This window comes from Tiliqua scincoides, chromosome 1 (assembly GCF_035046505.1).
Source record: "Tiliqua scincoides isolate rTilSci1 chromosome 1, rTilSci1.hap2, whole genome shotgun sequence".
NCBI classification, from domain to species: Eukaryota; Metazoa; Chordata; class Lepidosauria; order Squamata; family Scincidae; genus Tiliqua; species Tiliqua scincoides.
Genome location: NC_089821.1, coordinates 31632874 through 31650768, shown reverse-complemented (window position 1 = coordinate 31650768; position 17895 = coordinate 31632874). Strand labels below are relative to the sequence as shown.

Genomic DNA, 17895 nt, shown 5'->3' with positions numbered 1-17895 from the left:
ATTTCTTTTGTAATAATTTCATTTGATTGAAAATAAGGGTCTCTTGAATTTTCTATTTAATTCTCAATATGGACATTGCTGAGGCTCATCAAATGGATTTTGCATGGGATCCCTTGCTTCCCTATTTGAAATGCATCTTAGATTTGTAAGGAAGCTTTCTTGCCCCCATTCCACTTTATAAACCTTACCTTTGAATCAAGAGACCCGGTAAAGAAGAGGTGGAGGGAGGGAAAGAGTGAGAGTATGCTATGTATTAATCTACCACAGGAGTCAGCAATCTATTTGATCCATGGGCCAGATGCAGCCTGGTACACAAAATTGTCTGGTCCATAGTCCCAAAAAGATATATTCACTCCGCCCTTGGTAGTCCTGAAAACAAATTCAAGTTTGTGATTCTCTTTAAGGATTACAGTGTAAGCAGACCAATGATAGAAGCTTCCTTTGAGCATCATTCTCTGTCTGGTCATGCATCCTTTCACACCATGTCAGTCTTTTTTTGTAGCTCTGTGACTTAATTGGGAAGTTCATGCATGATTATCTAACGTGTGCTTTCTTATGTCCAACTTTTATGCAGAAGAAAGGACTGCTAGCGTGCCTTGAGGTGTGCTAGCGGCGAATTGCGCCACTCCCCAGCCAACAGCAGGCTATGGCTGTCAGCCAATTGGTTGGTTTGACTGGGGACGTGGGAGTGGAGTTCTGCTCAGGTGCGCATGTGCCTGGGGAGCTCAGTCTGTTCCTAGTGACCCACAGCCGCCCACCCTTTGACTATATTATATTGCTGGCTTTAGAGGCTCACTACATTTATCTCAAATTACCACTAACGTGCTGCAAAACCTCAGGCTGCTATTTAGTGGTTGTTATATGTTCTCTGAAGTTCATGCTACTTTACTTTCTGTGTGTGTTTTGTTTACCGGACAATTATTATATTTCATCACTGCACAAGGGAAAATGTTGACATGTTGAAGGGGATGTCCAAGTGTCAAAATGATGTGTTTTACTAAGTGATTGAAACTGAGGTAGACTGAGTTTTCTGGTTTTTATTTTAAAACATTTTTATCCTGCCTTTCCTCCCAAATAAATGGAATACCCAAGGTAGCTCACATCAGTGAATTAAAAAACATAGTTATTAAAAAAAACATGTGATCTTTTTAAACATACGAGGATATAAAATACGCTCCAGAAGGAAGTGGTAGATATCTCATTGCATGATCATTTGATTTTTATGGAACTGCCTTTGGGGATTGTGTCAGTCTTGATAAAGTCTCAAGTTTGAACAAGATGCCATACTTTTATTTTCACAGCAGCAAATCCCTTACTATGCTCGACTGCCCGATTTCATTGTAGGAACGGCCTGTGCATTGATAAAAGTTTTGTGTGTGACAATCAAAACAACTGTCAAGACAACAGTGATGAGGAGAACTGTGAAAACGCTCAAGGTAAGCACAAAGCTTTAAAAATATGCACCGCTAGGCACTGAATCCTATTTCATCTTGTTCTTGATAAAGATGATGGCATTGTTTACGTGATCCACCTTGGAACATTTGTTGCTTTGTCTTCTCTTTGGCAGTGTATAAATAATACTTAGGGCTGGCCGAATGTCTACACAGTTGGTGGCTTACTCTTGGGCCACACTTTGCCAGGAATTTTCGTCACATAGAAAATACAAGGCACTTCTTCTGTAGCATTCTGAAAAGTTTGTGACATCTTGTAGGCGCAGCATGGGAGTCGGGTGAACAGATTGATGGACTGAACTTGTAATCTCTCCAATCCATTTAGCCTAGGACAGTGGTTGCCAAACTTTTTAGTACGGGGACCCACGCTTTAAAATGACGTTCTATTAGTATTCATTCATTCATTCATAAGTAATGATAACAAGAAAAAAGACCCTCAAACATTTATCTCCCCTATATTTACACATACTTGCAAACTGCAGATGCTGAGCTCTTTACAGGGTAATTAGAAGCTTCTGGTTCTGAAAAACTTCTGAAAGCTTCTGAAAGCTTCTGGTTCTGAAAGCTTCTGAAAAACAGTTTCTGGTTTTTCAGTAGTCTCCAGGCTTGAGGCAATTAGTTATCTGATATTCCATCACCTATTGGTAACCCACCAAAAATCAGGTCGTGACACACAAGTGGGTCCTGACCCACAGTCTGGGAACCACTGACCTAGGACTTACTCATTTTATAAGTGGTTAAGACTGTGTGCCTCTCTTATGATAAAGAGTTCATATAGGGTTGTTCTTTTTTGGAAAAATGGTAGCTGTTTCCATTATTACCAGGTTGCCAGCTCTGCTTCAGTAGTAACAATCGTTGTAGAAACATAATGAAGAATGAAGAACCTTCTGGCAGAGGAGTGGGGTCTTTGTTTCTTTCTTTTTTGAAGAATGGGGCTGGATGGGAAGATCCATTTTTAAGATCATGGGAATGATATTGCAGGCACAAATTTGCAGTGGTTCCAGTCATTTCTAGAGATTCCCAGTAGATGGTGCATGGGACCTGCTGCTTCCTATCATCATTGGCTTATGGACCTTGTAGCATTCCATCTTGTCCTTTATCCTGTTGAACATCTACATAGAACTGCTGGGAGAGGTTATCCAGGAATGATCTCAGCTCTAGCTGGTAAGAATATCAGCTCTCTCCCTCGTTTCCACCTAGAGCAGAGGGCTGGCAACTTGCACTGACTGTCTCTTTTAAAATGGCAACATCATAGCACACGTTGCACAATGGAAGTGCTGTGTGAATTGTACACAGTAATACACTCAGGCTTAGTTGATATATATAGGAGAACATAATGGGACTTTATGTTCTGGGGAATATTTTCCTTTGAACTACTTGGCATTATTTTAGTAGAAAAGCATGTGGTTGTTACCAAGTAATCATTTCTCTGCTGTAACTCCTGCATCTTCTTCCTGATGGTCACTAACTCCAAGAAACATTTATCAACTTTTTTTTCTTTCACTGGCTCCACATTGCCATGTGCAAAACAAATTTAACAATCCTTTCTTTACTGTACAGGGCTCCTGAGAGTTAATACATTTCGATACAGTTTCCTAATGTTGCAGAAGAATATACTGCAGAGAATCATAAAAGCTGTATGGTTTAGTTTTTATTTTGTTGTTTTAAAGCCATTCACAGGCAATATCAATCCTGTTCTTTTCCTCCTGTAAGTATCAGCATGGTATTTTATAAAGCATAAGTTATGACTGACTCGAATACACAATATTCATACATATAGTACACAGATTAATTGTTCACATAGGCAAGGATGCTTGGGCAGGTGGTATTGTAGGGTGTTTTGTAAAATATATGGCATGTGGACAAACAGGGAAGGCTTTGGTATAGGAACATGGTTGATGGGAGAACCAAAATGATGGTGACTTGGTATAGAGAATAAACAGGGAATAAACTGAATGTTTATGGCAACTGCTACAGAGGTTAGTGAAGTCTGACTGATTTGTATTTTAAACCACAATGTGATGGGTAACTATGAGTTTTTATGAATGTGTGAAGTAATGTCACATCTTATTCATCAGAAAACCTACTTAAAGGATTAATACATTAGCTGTAGTTTGGCAGAAATACTGTATTGTGGTTGGGGGCAAGGGGTTTTGTTCCGAGCATGAGTTAGCCCTAAGACAGTGTTTTCCAGATTTCTTTCCTTGACATACTACTTTGCATGGTCCACCAATCAGAAGTAATAGATGATGTCATAACCAGTTACTTCCAGGTTGGGAGACCAGAAACAATGTGACAAGCACTAGTAAGAGGCTCAGGGCAGGTAGGAGGACTTTTTCAAGCATGCAAAAATTGTGCGCTGGAACTCAGCCAGATGAGCTGATCCTCCTGTGGCTATTTGTCACATCGTGGTCTGCTGCAGGGTGGCAGGTGTCCAGGGGTGCTGTGCATACCACCAGACACCACCTCGCATACCACCAGTGGTACGCATGCTACTGGTTGAGAAATGCTGCTCTAGGACTCATTGGCGTTAACAAGAGTTAACTCTTTTAAAGAGTTGGCAGTCAGAGCCACAGTCATCTCAAGAAAAGAATGAAGATTCAGCTGTTTATAGTAGAGATCACTGCAAAGCAAAGGACTCTGATTTCAGAAAGTAAGAATGAGATTCAGTGGGGGTGATTATGTATGTCAGTACCACTTGGAAAAAATGTTGAAGTGGGCAAGCATGGACAGTGCTACTTGCATTATTGAACAACTTGACTTTAGTCATCACTATATCTTTAATGTGTGGATTGAGTTTGCCTAGTAGAATAATTCTTGTTTTCTTTGACAAAGTTATGAGTATTCAAACTGATCTTGCTATCTTACTATTCAGTGATAGAGCCAGCTGTATCAGGAACGTCCCAGAAATTACTGTAGGCTGCACCCTCTGGATAAGCAATTTGTACTGTTGAACTCTTGCTTTGGGGAAGGAGGAAGGGAGAACTTGGAGATGGCACAATTGTGAATGTTTTTTCTGGTGTGGAAATTGCATCTCTGGCATGATGAGGAGTTGGATTTTTTTTTCTTTTTTTGCTGTAGATTTTTGTTAGCCCTAATAAGATTAATGGAAGAGATGACAAAGCAGAGTTCGCATTGGGGGCTTAAATCAGCAACATTTTCCCCAGGGTTGGATTGACTTCATTCTTTATATATTAATTGGCTGGTTTGCTTCTAGGTTGTCATAGCAATCAGCTCCTGGAAGTGATGGTCAGACTGAGGAAAAAAAAACCCCCAACAACTATAGTTTGTGAAGAGGTTACTTTGCCCTTGTCCTCTGTTCCTTGGGAGGAAAAATTATCATGGAGAGAATCGAATACAACTTTGTTTTTTAACACTTATAACCACAAACAGCACATCATGGCTTGTTACAACTTGATTCTTACTTTACAAGAAGTACACGTTACAACAACATGATTCTTACTTTATAGATCAGAAAGAAAGTGGTCAATGTGCATGGGCTAGCTTAACCCTTTCCCTCAAGCTGATTCTTGCAGTAGTCTGACTATTTGAACACCAGTTGAAAGATGAATGCCTGCCCTATGACTACGCTGTGCAATAAACAAAGGTTAGTATGTCAGAACTATCTCTGCAATTCAAAAAACAAACAAAATATTTCAATAAAATATCCAAGCAGTGTACGCAAGTCTCAAGAGTCATCAACTCCATCCTGATGTCATTAGCCAATCAGATGAGAGAATGTTTGTATAATGATCAGATCCTTATGTGAAAGAAGATAACGTATTCTAGGTCTATTGAGGTTTAAAAAGTCTTTTTAGATTTTTGGGTCTCTTGTCAACATCCAGTTGTCAGAATAGCTTAACCCATTTCTCAGTCCACAGGTGTACGCATTGATTCCAGTTGTATATTCACAATGTTGGTCAGAAGTGACTTAATCATAGCTGAATTAGTTATTGTGCAAGCATTTGCTATACAAGTGTAACACATTTACTTCACTGGTTACCATAGGAAGGAATGTGGTTCTGGGTAGTGAAAGTGATGGTGTGCCTTGATGTGAACTGCAGTGAGTCTGTAATGTGCAAACACAATCCTCATTGTTGGAGTCAGAAATTAGTGATGCTGAATTCCATGGGAGCCATCATGAAATAACGTATTTCAGTCACTGAAGGAAGATGCCATACCACTGCTACTCTTTTTACTAGCAAATTATATAACTGGCAGTTATCTCTCCCAATGTCAGGTCAGTACCACTGGCAATCAAGAGGTTAGCGCTGTGCCCTTTTCTAACAGTGGTCTGATTCTCTTTCTTCTCTTAGGCTGTAATCCTAGACACACTTTCCTGGGAGTCAACCCTATTGAATAGAGTTGGACTTACTTCTGAGTAGACATGCTTAAGATTGTGCTGTAACTCAGGCAAAAGAAATGTTCTGCATAAGGGGCTGATGATATTTTTCTCAGTGTTGTGTAAAGACTGTCCCGCAGGTCAGAGTCCCAATGGAAGTGGGGTCAGAAACTTGGTCTGTTTTCATCAGCAGAGCAGAGCCAAACCAATTCTGAGTTTTTCCAAGCTTGCATTTTTGCTGCCCTCTTGTCAACATCAATCCATCAGTATTTTAAAAATTATTACAACAAAGTTCTTTAGGAAAAACAAAAGCAAAATCCTAGAAACTAACCATTAGAAAGTGTCCTCAAGGTTAGTGACGTTGTTTTGGAGAAATGAACTGTTGTATATTTCTGCTTCATCTCTTCCCTTTCAGTCACAGTTGTATTTGAAAAGTGGTTCTGAATCTTCTCTATCTGGGGGCTTAGCCTTCTATAGCGGTGATTTTCAGTCTGTTTCATCTCATGGCACATGACAAGGTGCTAAAATTGTCAGGGCACACCATCATTTTTTTGACAGTTGACAAGGCAGTCCATGCTGCTGATGGGGGTTCACATCCCCCAATGGTCCTACTAATAAATGACCCTCCCCCAAACTCCCTCAGCACACCTGCAGACCACCTGTGCCACACCAAGGTACCGTGGCACACTGGTTGAAAATCACTGTTCTTTGGCATGCAGCATTGTGTATTTAGACTGTCAAAGTATTGCCTTAACCTTATCAGTAATTCTAAGACAATTCTTTCTGCTCAGTTTTTTCCCTTGAAGTTCTAAATATAGATTTCAAATAAAGGCTACTGGAAGTCTGGGCTGCTCTTGCATCAATCTCATTTTTTCTTAGTGGACTTCTGTGCCCTCTTCATATGCTTGTTAAAAACTCTTCTTCCCGTTAACCCTTTTGGCTATGCTGCACTCATTTTACTTTTATTGCTGCACTTATCTCCTCCTTAACTGACTCTGAATGATTCTTGCAAAGTGCATGGTAATATCCCCACAATGCTGTTATTAGTTTAATGATAGCATTGTTGCCCAATTACTGACTGGGTGGCCTGCAAGCCTCATTAATTGTTAGTTTGAGTATTCTATTACCATGCATTGGAAGCATTCTCTCATCTGATTAGCATTTTGTCTCTATTCAAACATTTTCCAGGGGAAGGGGGGGTGGAGAAGCCTGTTATTAACCCCATCTAGATTCTGCTGAGACTACAATCTGGCCTTCCTTGTCAGCCTTCTGTTTCTAACCATTTTCCAGTTGCTTAAGGTTGAAGTCTGGGGGTGGAAGGCTGGGTTAACCCCTGGGGACTGGGGGATAAGAATAGGCCCTCAGTTTGGCTGTACTTGTCGTAAGACGTGACTGAACAGCCACTGGGTAGATGGGACTCGTTAACCTGGGAAGGCAGCTCATCTGAGAGAAGGAAAACTCTGATCCCAAACCTCCACTGCCTTGTGGCTACATCCAGTTATGGAAAAGGCTTCAGGAGCCGGAGTCCCTGAGGCAGTTCATGGCTGAACACAGTCACGTTCTGGCAACTCCTGCAATGCTGCTGGAACCAACCGTATTGGCTTCTGCCTTTCCATTGGACCATTTCAGCGACGTGGAGAGGGGGGATTTGCTGCATGGGTAACAGCCTATCCTCCATACCTACTTTACCCAGGCTTCACGCACTGGAGAGGACACTCTGTTCCAGAACCACCATTCAAAGCGCGATACCATAGTCTTCCGAGACTGAAGGATGCCAACAAGGTTGAAGGGATAAGTGAGCCATTAAAAGTCAGTATTTGTGATTGCATTCGAGTCAGCAGTTCTTTCGGTTCATGCTAACAGAAAGATTGCAGAATCTGATAATGGTTATTGCAGAGCCCTGGACTGATGTGCATGTTATCCATTCAGACAAGTCCTTCACCATTTAATTTCAAACTCTTTTATGTCTGCTGTATGTAGCACTAGATATCATACCTGTCCCCATCACCACCAACACAGGTGCCAAAATTCTACCACAACATTGATTTCATCTACTTCCTTAATCCTTGAGTATAATGATAAAATAGATATAGAATACATTCTCTGTTTTACCCTTGTCATCAAATCCCAAATCCTGACCTTTCTCCAAAAGATATTTATGGCCTACTTTGGCTCCCTCATTAAAGAACAGCCAACAAGATCTCTGCATACACTTTCTGTGTGAACAGTGATGTACAGAATTTGCTTTTTATTATCTAAAAGTTATGATGGGACTTGCTGATTGTAAGAGTATATCGTGCAAGGCACGTATATGTGGCTAAAGCTATTTAAAGTTTAAATTCAAAGGCACTTCCATAGATTGTACCAGATAGCTGTTAAAAAATGCTTCTTTGAGCCATGTAGTGTTTTGCCTATGATCCCTGATAGTCTCCAGCAGTAGGCACATGTCAAGTGTGCTGCAGTATTCTTGATATTATGGGACATGAATGGTGGTTGCTGGGTCTGAACATAAGAGAAGACTAACAGTGCAATCCTATGCATGTCTCTTCTGAAGTAAATCTCATTGGGTTCAATGGGGCTTACTCCCTGGAAAGTGAGTATGGGATTGCAGCCTAAGCCACCTTACCAGCTGGAAGGTGGCAGGCAAAATGTCTAGCTGACACTGTAGACTAAGATATGAAACTCAGCAAATGAACTAGGAGAGCTATGGGTCAATATACACCACATTTTTCATCTACATGAGCAGTCCAAACTTTACCTGATGATGCACTTATGTGGCAAACAGCATACACATATGTAAACGCAGCCTTCATCCAACCTCCAACTACTACCCTTGTGCTACAAAACTGGTGTCAAGCTTTTTTTTTTTTTTTTAAGTTACTAGCAGTGTGGCGTGAAAACAGGCAATACCTAGATCAGAGTTTCCCAAATTTCTTCTCAGAAGTTGGGAACTTGGTAAGTCTTTGCAGAAGAGGATTGCCAGGATCATGCCGCTGCCAGGAACAAAAGTTTTTGTTTTAAATTAGAGGAGGCAGTGCTGGCCTCCTGGGAGGTAAGGGGAGCCCATGGATGCCCCTGCAGAGCTCCCCAAGCTTCAGAATGTCTAAAAAATAACAATCATGACCCCCTTCTGGTTTGCCTTCACTCTTCCTTGCCTCTTAAGGGGAGAGAGACAGGGCATCGCTGGTTGATGGGTCACAACCCACCAATTTGGGAACCTCTCGCCTATATAATTGTACTATTGTAGTATTATAGATGATACCCTTTGTGGGAAAGTTTTGAGCTTATTGGATTGAGGTCTAAAGTGGTTGCTTCCTTTGAACCCCAGAGTTTAAGTGATGCTAGGTAGCAATCGTGTACTAATGCTGCAGTATTGCTTTCTGATTCCTTCCAGCCTGTTTCTGGCTGTGCCTGTTTCCTTTTATTGAGTCTGTCTTTGGCTCATTGTTTACGAAGGCTGTAAACTGAAGCTTAACTTGCAATTACTGCACATCACCTTCTTCCCAATGCAGCCTACATCTGGAACTTAATAGTTAAAGGCAGACTAAATAAAAAGCAAGAAAATTCTTAAGAACAGATACAAATGAAATGACACTAAATGCTTAATTAAAGCAAGCCTGTGCATATTTTAGTAGCCACAAATAGCTTGCTTGTAGCATCTGGTGCTCAGAAGTAGCTTCCTGAAAGTTTTATCAGCTGGAAATAATTTTTCATGATCTCTTACTCTCTCGCCTGTTTCACTCTGCTTTTTTCAAAGTAAAAAGTAACACAATATTCAGGAATCTCTTTAAAAAAGTGAACTCATTCTTTTAATTGGTATATGAGATGTAAAGCAGATGCAGCAGTTGTTTAAGGCAGTACCAAAGATAAGTTAATTGGATAGCAATAGCACATTCTACGAGTAGTCCATGGCTGGCAAAAGGTGTATAGGTTGGCCCTCCTTAACTGCGGGTTTAGGACATGTGGATTTGACTTACTGGGGGTCTTGACCTGCATTTGGATGCCATCACAGAACTTCCTGGACACAGCAGGAAGGCGTTTCCAGTCACGTCCAGAGGTCTTCTGAGCTCCCCCCGGTGAATCTTAATATCTGCTGGTTCGGTATTTGCACAGGACACACATATACACCCCCGCCCCACAGATACAGAGGGCCATCCTGTATTTGGAATAATCGTACAGGCAATGGACAACTGTACACTCCTTTTTGCAAAGTGACCAGTCTTTCCTGATTCACTGGGTTGAAACTTTGCAGTGAGATTCTGAAATAACTAATTGTTTAAAGCAGGGAATATTTAATGATAGCAGGCGAGTGCCTTCAACATCCCTTTGCTAGTGCTGTATGATCCATGGAGTGGCTTAATATGCATAATTATTACACCCTTTCCTCCTCTTGTAAGCTGTGCTGCTCCCTTATAGGTTTTATAATCAACTGTTTTGTCAGGTAGGAAAATGAAGAAGGTCATTTCCTAAGAAGGTTTGTCCCAAATGGGTTTGTCATGCATTTTAGATGATCATTTGGGCTAGTTCAACTGAGGTTTCCTATGGATGTCCCTCAAGAGCCTCAGCTGTCTCTTCAGTGAACTTTGGTACAGTTGATGTCTGGACTGGCTTGACAAATCATTGGGCCCCCTGATACATTATGTGAAGTGTTGATGTCACCACATCATGTTCAGAATTACTCTCTGCAGCGTTTTAGAGTCCCTGGATGCAGTTCAGAAATTTAAATAAAGCTGCATAATGTAGGATAGCATGCCTTGAGCAACATTATGGATTAAAATCTTCCCCAAAAATGGTGGAGTATGCAATAAGCTGTACCTCTAGGACTTGGAGCTTCTGAGGATCTGCCTTCATTCAGACTTGAGCTAGCTGTGGGCCTGGTATTATTTGCCAGATGGATATCAAGGGGCAATTCACTGCTGTTTCTTGCTCAGGCTAAATGGAGGCAGTTCCAGGGATGCCAGCCAACCAGCACCTAATGAGGAATCCTCCTTGTGAGAATAAGCCAGTCTGATGATATTTTTTGTTTCCCCACCTGAAGGCAAGCATGTCAGATTTGCTTGTTGACCTCAGCAAGTAGGCTGAAAACAGATTGGTTTTACCTTCCTTTCTGTAGTAATATGTTCTTACTTCACCCTAAAAGTAGTGGTCTGAGACCGTGCAGGTGTGCTGGCACATTTCGTATTCCACACTGTGTGTGATTCAGCAGATTCTTAAAGATAGCTTTCTCCACTAGTTTGAATTTGAACCTTTTCATTTATTTGTCACATATTTTATACCAACCTTCCTCCAAGGAGCTCAAGCTGGTGGACATAGTTTCTCCCTTCCTTTTGTCCTCACAACAACCCTGTAGAGTAGGTGAGGCTGAGAGATCACCAGGTCACCAAGGAAGTTTCATGGCTGAGGGGGGATTTGCACCTGGATCTTCCAGGTTTAAGTCCAACTCCTGAACCACTACACTATCCTGGCTCTTATATTTTCTTTATGATAAGACTGCTATGGCTTTCCTTCTAACAGTTAGAACCACATGCAACTGAATCACACAGTGGCCAGTCGCAATGCTGTACATTTTTTAAGTTCAGCACTGAATTTGTGTTTTGGCTCTGCTGTGTTACTATAATTGAAACTCATACTCTGTGTCAGGGTCCAGAGAGGGGCTGCATAACCACATGCTTATCCCGGGCAGTAACACCTAGTGTAGCATACTTACTCCCCATTTCCCTCTCTTCCCCTTGTTTGGACATGCAGCTTACCAGGGAAAAACCTTGATAGATTGAATCCTCTGCCACTAGCCTAGGAGATCAGGCTAGCCAAAGGGGCTCCCTGGGCAGAACCTTCCTCCTAGACAATACTAAACCTAAGGGTCCTCTATCAAAATCACTCTCACAGTAGCACCTGCAGAGTAAGGAGATGTGACAATCCTATGATTTCCCTTAAGGCACGTTCAGAATGAAGTAAAAGATTTATTATTTTAAAAGTTGAATAAAAGAAAAAGATAACAAAAGTGAAGAAGGAACAAAAGTGGGGAGCATTTAGATTTTCCACCTGCAATCATAGAAATGGCCAGCAGATGGCTCTGACGTGCTGTGGAATCTCACACATGTATGGTGTAACTCAGAGCTCTTGCCACAGAATTCAGTTTACTATATAATGTGAAAGCACGGCATATAGAAGACATACTGAAATCAACACAAAATCTTACAGTTTCTGGTTAATACAGATTCCTACCTTTGTACCTGGATGATGGGATTACCTGTCCTTTCCCTTGCTGCAAGGATGGTGGTAGGCTGCCCTGGCTCCCCTCTCAATGGCTAGACTAAAGAAGAGAGTTTCTGATTGGTAGGGGCTTATCATTCCTGGCTGGAATGACATCATTCTGCTACTTCATAAGAGAAGCACTAGTCCCTTGGAACTTGATCATCCTTTTCTCCGCTTAACCTGAGACATTCCTGGATTTCAGCTGGAGGAGTAATGAAGCAAAATATCTTTTGATGCTTTGCCAGCGAGGGGGAAGGGCAAAATACCCCCAAATCATGAGACACACACCGGATTCCACAGAAAAACAGGCAAAATGAGTATAGCTCATGCACGCACCCGCGCGCACACACACGTGCGCGCGTGCGCGCACACACACAGAGTATAGCTACTTCTTAGTCTGTATTTCGAGACTTGTTGACAATGGAACCATTGAAATGATTTTTGCATCTACCAGTGAGTAGTAACTGAGTAATAGTTACTCTCCTGAGTACTTTGCTCTAGTTATTCTACTAATAGTTACTCTAACAATGAGTAGTAACTGAGTAGTATTTTATTATAAATTTATTTTTCAAGAATTGTTCAGAGCCTTCTTTTTTGCAATCACTTGAGTTCTCTAATATGTAAATCTTATTCAAATAATTTCTAGGCTTAAAACAGTTTTTCAAAAATTCTTTCTACGGAAGGCTCAACATGGCTCAGATACACCTATGCTTAGGGACAGAAGGCAGCTTCCTTCAGATGTGGGCTTTAGCCCAAAGGCAAATCAGTTGTGTGCTCTTTGTCAAGGTACAGCTGGCAAAAATCTGTGCCACAGACCACTGTAGCTTATGGTGTCTATTTCACCGAGAACAAAATTGAGTGAACTACTGCTGTTCCAGTATGAATAGCAGTCTGGGAAAAAAGTTTCCAGAACAGTTGTCTACAAGGTACTTATGGGGTTGATAGTACAGACTTTGCAATGCAGCAGATTTCACACTAAATGAAACTTAAGTGGACTTTAATATATGCAATATATTAAACTGTTTTGTGCTAATGTAATTCTGATCATTGTGTGCTTCTGGGAGCGAGAAATTCTTGGCACCCTGTGTAAAGTAGAAGTGTATATCTTTCCCCTCTTTTTCAGCAACTTGCCTTTTAAATATGAGAAGCATTAATATGACTTCATTGACACATGCTGTGGTTGCCCTCCTCTCCACCCTGACTTAAGGAGTTGGAAACTGGAACGTTTTAATACTCTAAAAGTTGTAGAAATCTCAATGTTTGTTAATTTGTTTTCTCGTTTTATTAGGCTGTAAATTGCATAATCTGACCAATCCTATGCATATCTACTTAAGTTCCAATGAATGCAGGGGGACTTACTCCCTGATATGTGTAGGATTGCAGCCTCAGAAACCTTTTGATACATTTTAAAAGGTCCCCTTTATTAATCAGGTAACAGAATTTAAAAATAAATAAATAGTGCAAGTACTTATTTAAAAACCAAAGTTGATTCCAGTCACAATTGTAGAATATTTTTCTCTTACAAACTTTGGCATAATACGTCTTCTAAGATGGTACCTGCTGTAACACATGAATGCATCATCTAAAACCGGGTGTCAAAGATAAGGCCCATGGGCCAGATCTGGCCTGCAGAGCCATTTTGGGCAGCCCCCAGGCTTTGGGGGAGTTCTGGGGCTGTCCCACGCCCGCTTGCTCCAACCGCGAACGGAGCTCTGCGGCTGGAGAGAGTTCTGAGAGCTGGAGGAGCCACGCGTGGCATCCCCACCCCTGATTCCCCCCCCCCCGGCTGCGAGCAGGCCTGATCCATGGCTGGAAGGGGCAACTGAGGACTGGAGCAGCCGTGCACGGCATCCCCAGCCTTCGATCCTCCCTCCAGCAGCGGCCAGAGATCTCCCAGGCTTTGGTAGCAGCCAGAGGGGGTGTGGCTTCCCTGGCCCTGACTAGTGGCAGGTAGGTGGGGGCTGGGGGGGTGACTGGGAGGCTTGGCTGGCTGACGGGCAGGGGATGCTTGGTGGTAGAATGGGGTCTGGGGTGGGGTGAGGCAGTGGGTGCTTGGTGGTAGAATGGGGTCTAGGGTGGGATGAGGCAGTGGATGCTTAGTGGTAGGGTGGGGTGGGGGGCAGGGGATGCTTTGTGGTAGAATGGAGTCCTGGGTGGGTGGAGGCAGGGGATGCTTGGTGGTAGAATGGGGTCTAGGGTGGGGTGAGGCAGTTGATGCTTGGTGGTAGGATAGGGTGGGGAACAGGGGATGCTTTGTGGTAGAATGGAGTCCTGGGTGGGTGGAGGCAGGAGATGCTTGGTGGTAGAATGGGGTCTGGGGTGGGGTGAGGTAGCAGAGTGAGGGGGAAGCTTCAGCTTTTTAAAAAAAACAGGAAGTGATGTCACAAGTGACATCACTTCCTGTGTTCAGGTCAATTCCGGGTGCCACATTTGGAGTTTGGCCCTCAGCAGGTGCCATGAATCCAATGTGGCCCCCAGGATGAAATGAGTTTGACACCCCTGATCTAAAACAAGCAGGACTATTGTTCATATGCATACGTATTTGTATATAATTGATTACAGGCATCCACCCCGTACCCGTGGATCCGGTATCTGTGGAGTCAACTGCAGGTCCAGGACTCTATGCGCCCATACACTTGGTGTCTGGGTGTTTCTTGCTTAAAAGGAACATTTTTGCTTAGCAGCAAAAGCACAGCAGGCAGGCAGGCAGGCAGGCAGGCAATCTGCATGCTTATAGGTGAGCAACCGAATGTTAACAGGAAGGAGGAACTGTCCTCCTTTGATTCATCTTCTCCCCGTAGTGTGCTGGCTGGATGCCTGTGTGTTGCGTGTTTCAGTTAAGCAAGAATGTTCCTTGTTAAGCAAGAAACACCCATGCTTCAAGCACGACTAATGAAAAATAAAGATAATGGGTGCAGGGGACTATTTAAATAGGGTTATATAGAATGGAACCTCCACAGATATTGGAGGATGCCTGTACTTTAATTATATGAGTTATAATTGACTAAGGTTTGAGCCTATTCATGCTTACTTGGCACTTACTACTAGACATTCATAGGATTGAGCTGTAAATTTTCTTGAATAGGTCAACAGTACTGTTTAGTTATTTGCATAATAGTTTGTTTTATGAAGACATTACTTTGATTAAATGTGTCTCTTGCATAATTTTGCCCTGTGGAACCTCAACTGAATGTCACAAGTTTCCATTCACATAATTCAAGTCTGTTTGGTTCTTTACTTGTGCTGAAATGTCATAGCATGGAAATGATTCCCAAATAGCTGGGCTTTTAAAATCACTACTTCAAATTTTATAGTAATTTCTTTGGACTGAATTCATTCTTGCACTGAATGCTGGACAAGGCTGGACCTTGTGCAGCATGGAAGCTCCTGTGTTCTCAAGCAAGGCATCTTAAGATCATTTAATGCAGTAATTGAAACCACACAGGAGCATGTGGACTGCTATATTAATTACTTTTATAAAATATTAATATTAATCTTATTAATAGCAATAAATATTAATGTTAATTTCAATATTAATATTTATTATTAATAAATATTAATTTGAAAGACAAAACAAACCTCTGTATGCACATAGTGAATACGTCCTGTAAGAGAGAAGTCAACTCACTCCCCCTGCAGCTACTCATTTGCTAAAATGATGCTTTCAGCCAAGTAGTGGGTGTGTTTCAGGTATAAATGAGGCTAATTTTGTTTTGTGGTAAAGTAGGTAGTTATAGGCAGAGAGTCTATCCCTGTATACATTTTGGGGGGAAAACAGAATATTTGTATCAGCTTAAATACCATTTACTGTTCGTCACCAAGTCTCGATGAATTCATCCACTCACTCTCGAGGAGAAATAGATTTCCCCAGCAAATGTATGGGGCTGCAGAGCCATAAATCCACAAGTGTTTACTTCAGGATTAAAGCTATTGTCAGTGTCAGAACAATCCACAGAAGTATATATTTAAACCAAGGAAGACACTTTCAGAATTCGGGGGGGGGGGGGATTTGCTGCCTACTCATCAGTTTGTGACTGACAAAGATAGTCCTTTACATCATTCAGTTGTGGGAAGTCAAGGTTGGCTATGTCTTCCTTGTCCTACAATCCTCTCTAGTAGATGAACCTCCAGTCATAACTTTGGGAGCAAAATTGGTATCCAGAATTTATGAGGCTTTCCAGCTTCATTTTCTTCAGCTTGCAAACGAGATATACTGTGTTTGGCTCTCATGGTACCCTGCACTGTGTTATATTCTTATCCAAGCCTCTGTTCCGTTTTGGGCTGTGAGTTCTGAGAACTTCCTGACATTTGATTAAACCCATAGGCAGAATGCTGACTGTCAGTAGAAGAAGCAAGAAGTGAGCCCCGGACAGAAATTGGAAAAAGAAGCAGAGTGGGGAAATCTAGGCAGAGGGCTTGATCTGCTTTATTAGTGGGTCTACCTTCCTAGGATCAGAATCCAACTGCAAGTCGTCTTGAACTTGCGAGTGGACTAAATCCTCTTCAGAGTGAACTTCTCTCTCTCTTAGGACACTTGTGGTTTCTCATGTTAACTGCCTCCAAATCTGTATCTTAGTCATTAGTAAGAGCTAGATACCTGAATGCCTCCTCAAGTCCTCTTCAGACAGTTTGATTGGGAGAATTGATTCTTACAGGTTAACAGACAGTACATTTCCTATTTTTCCCAGGGACTGACAATATACAAGTTGGGTAAGGTAGTATCTCTTCTTCTGAGGCAGGAATATAATGACTTTTTAGTACGAGGTAAGTACAGAGGTTGTCCTGTGGTACAGCAATAGAATGTTTCCAAAAGGTGGTGATGTCTGTGGAGGCAAAGTTTTAAAATCTAAATAAAAGAGGCTTGACACCAGTTTAAAGTACAACAGTCTATAGAAGAGACCCAAGGAAACTAGGAAGGTATGTGAGCTCATAGGTGATTTACAGTGTAGCATTCATTCATTATGAGCTTCTGACCAAGTTTCTAGGTAGACGGGAAGAACTGAAAAAAATCACGTTATAAGTTCATTTGACATAAATGCATACAGATATTTCTAAATAATGACTATCTGCCATATTGTGACCCCTTCTCCCCTTATATAGGAAAGAAATCCAGTGATATTCTTTTTAGGCATCTTGCCCACTCTGTGGTCAACACCTGTTTTTTTGCTACATTTGTAGTGGAAGCTCCCAGCATGCCTGATAGAACTCCCTGACCTTTACAGTTTCCTATTTGCTAACTTAGCACAAACAGAGTATGATTAAATAAGATATGGTTGGCTTCTTGCTTTCTCTGGGCCTGTATTAAAGCCCAGGGATGAACTTTTCTCCCACATGCCTTGCCTGGCTTTATATCAGAGAAGACCTTGTATGACTTTTTTTTGGCGGGAGGGTGGGTGTAAGACGGATTTGACAGAATCCTTTGTGTGAATTAGCTTGATATTCAAGTTTAGCACATGAGCCACCTGCAGAGAGTGAGGTTTTTATCAGTGCAGTATCTGGGCTAACAAATGCACATTTCGCTGTAAGCTTCTCTTTGGGAGAGAGCTGGCTCTCTGCAGGAGAGAATCCAGTAATAGAGGCTGTAAAGCCATTAAGCCTCCCCACTTACTTCCAGTAATTTATCAAATCAACAGTGGCACTGAAGTCGTGAACATGAACGGCTAAAGATGGGAGCTCCTTGCTTTATTGCTTGTTCTTTCCCTTCCCGATCTCTTCTAAGCTACAGAGGTAAAAGCATGATGCATGGTGATTAATGTTCTATTTCTTCCCTATGTGGTGACCTCAATAACATTTTCCACCAAAGGCAGATAGCGGGTAGAATACTTAAATAGTCCTCAAATTATATAA

The 17895-nt window shown here is 41.8% G+C and overlaps 1 protein-coding gene across 2 annotated transcripts in view; it reads left to right on the top strand.

Moving 5' to 3' along the window:
• LDLRAD3 (low density lipoprotein receptor class A domain containing 3) overlaps positions 1–17895 on the top strand; it is a 206045-nt gene that overhangs the window by 103287 nt on the left and 84863 nt on the right. For both annotated transcript variants that reach the window (XM_066635423.1, XM_066635432.1), the window contains exon 4: positions 1302–1436. In XM_066635423.1, the coding sequence (XP_066491520.1) occupies positions 1302–1436 (135 nt within the window). The remainder of the gene's footprint in view (positions 1–1301; positions 1437–17895) is intronic.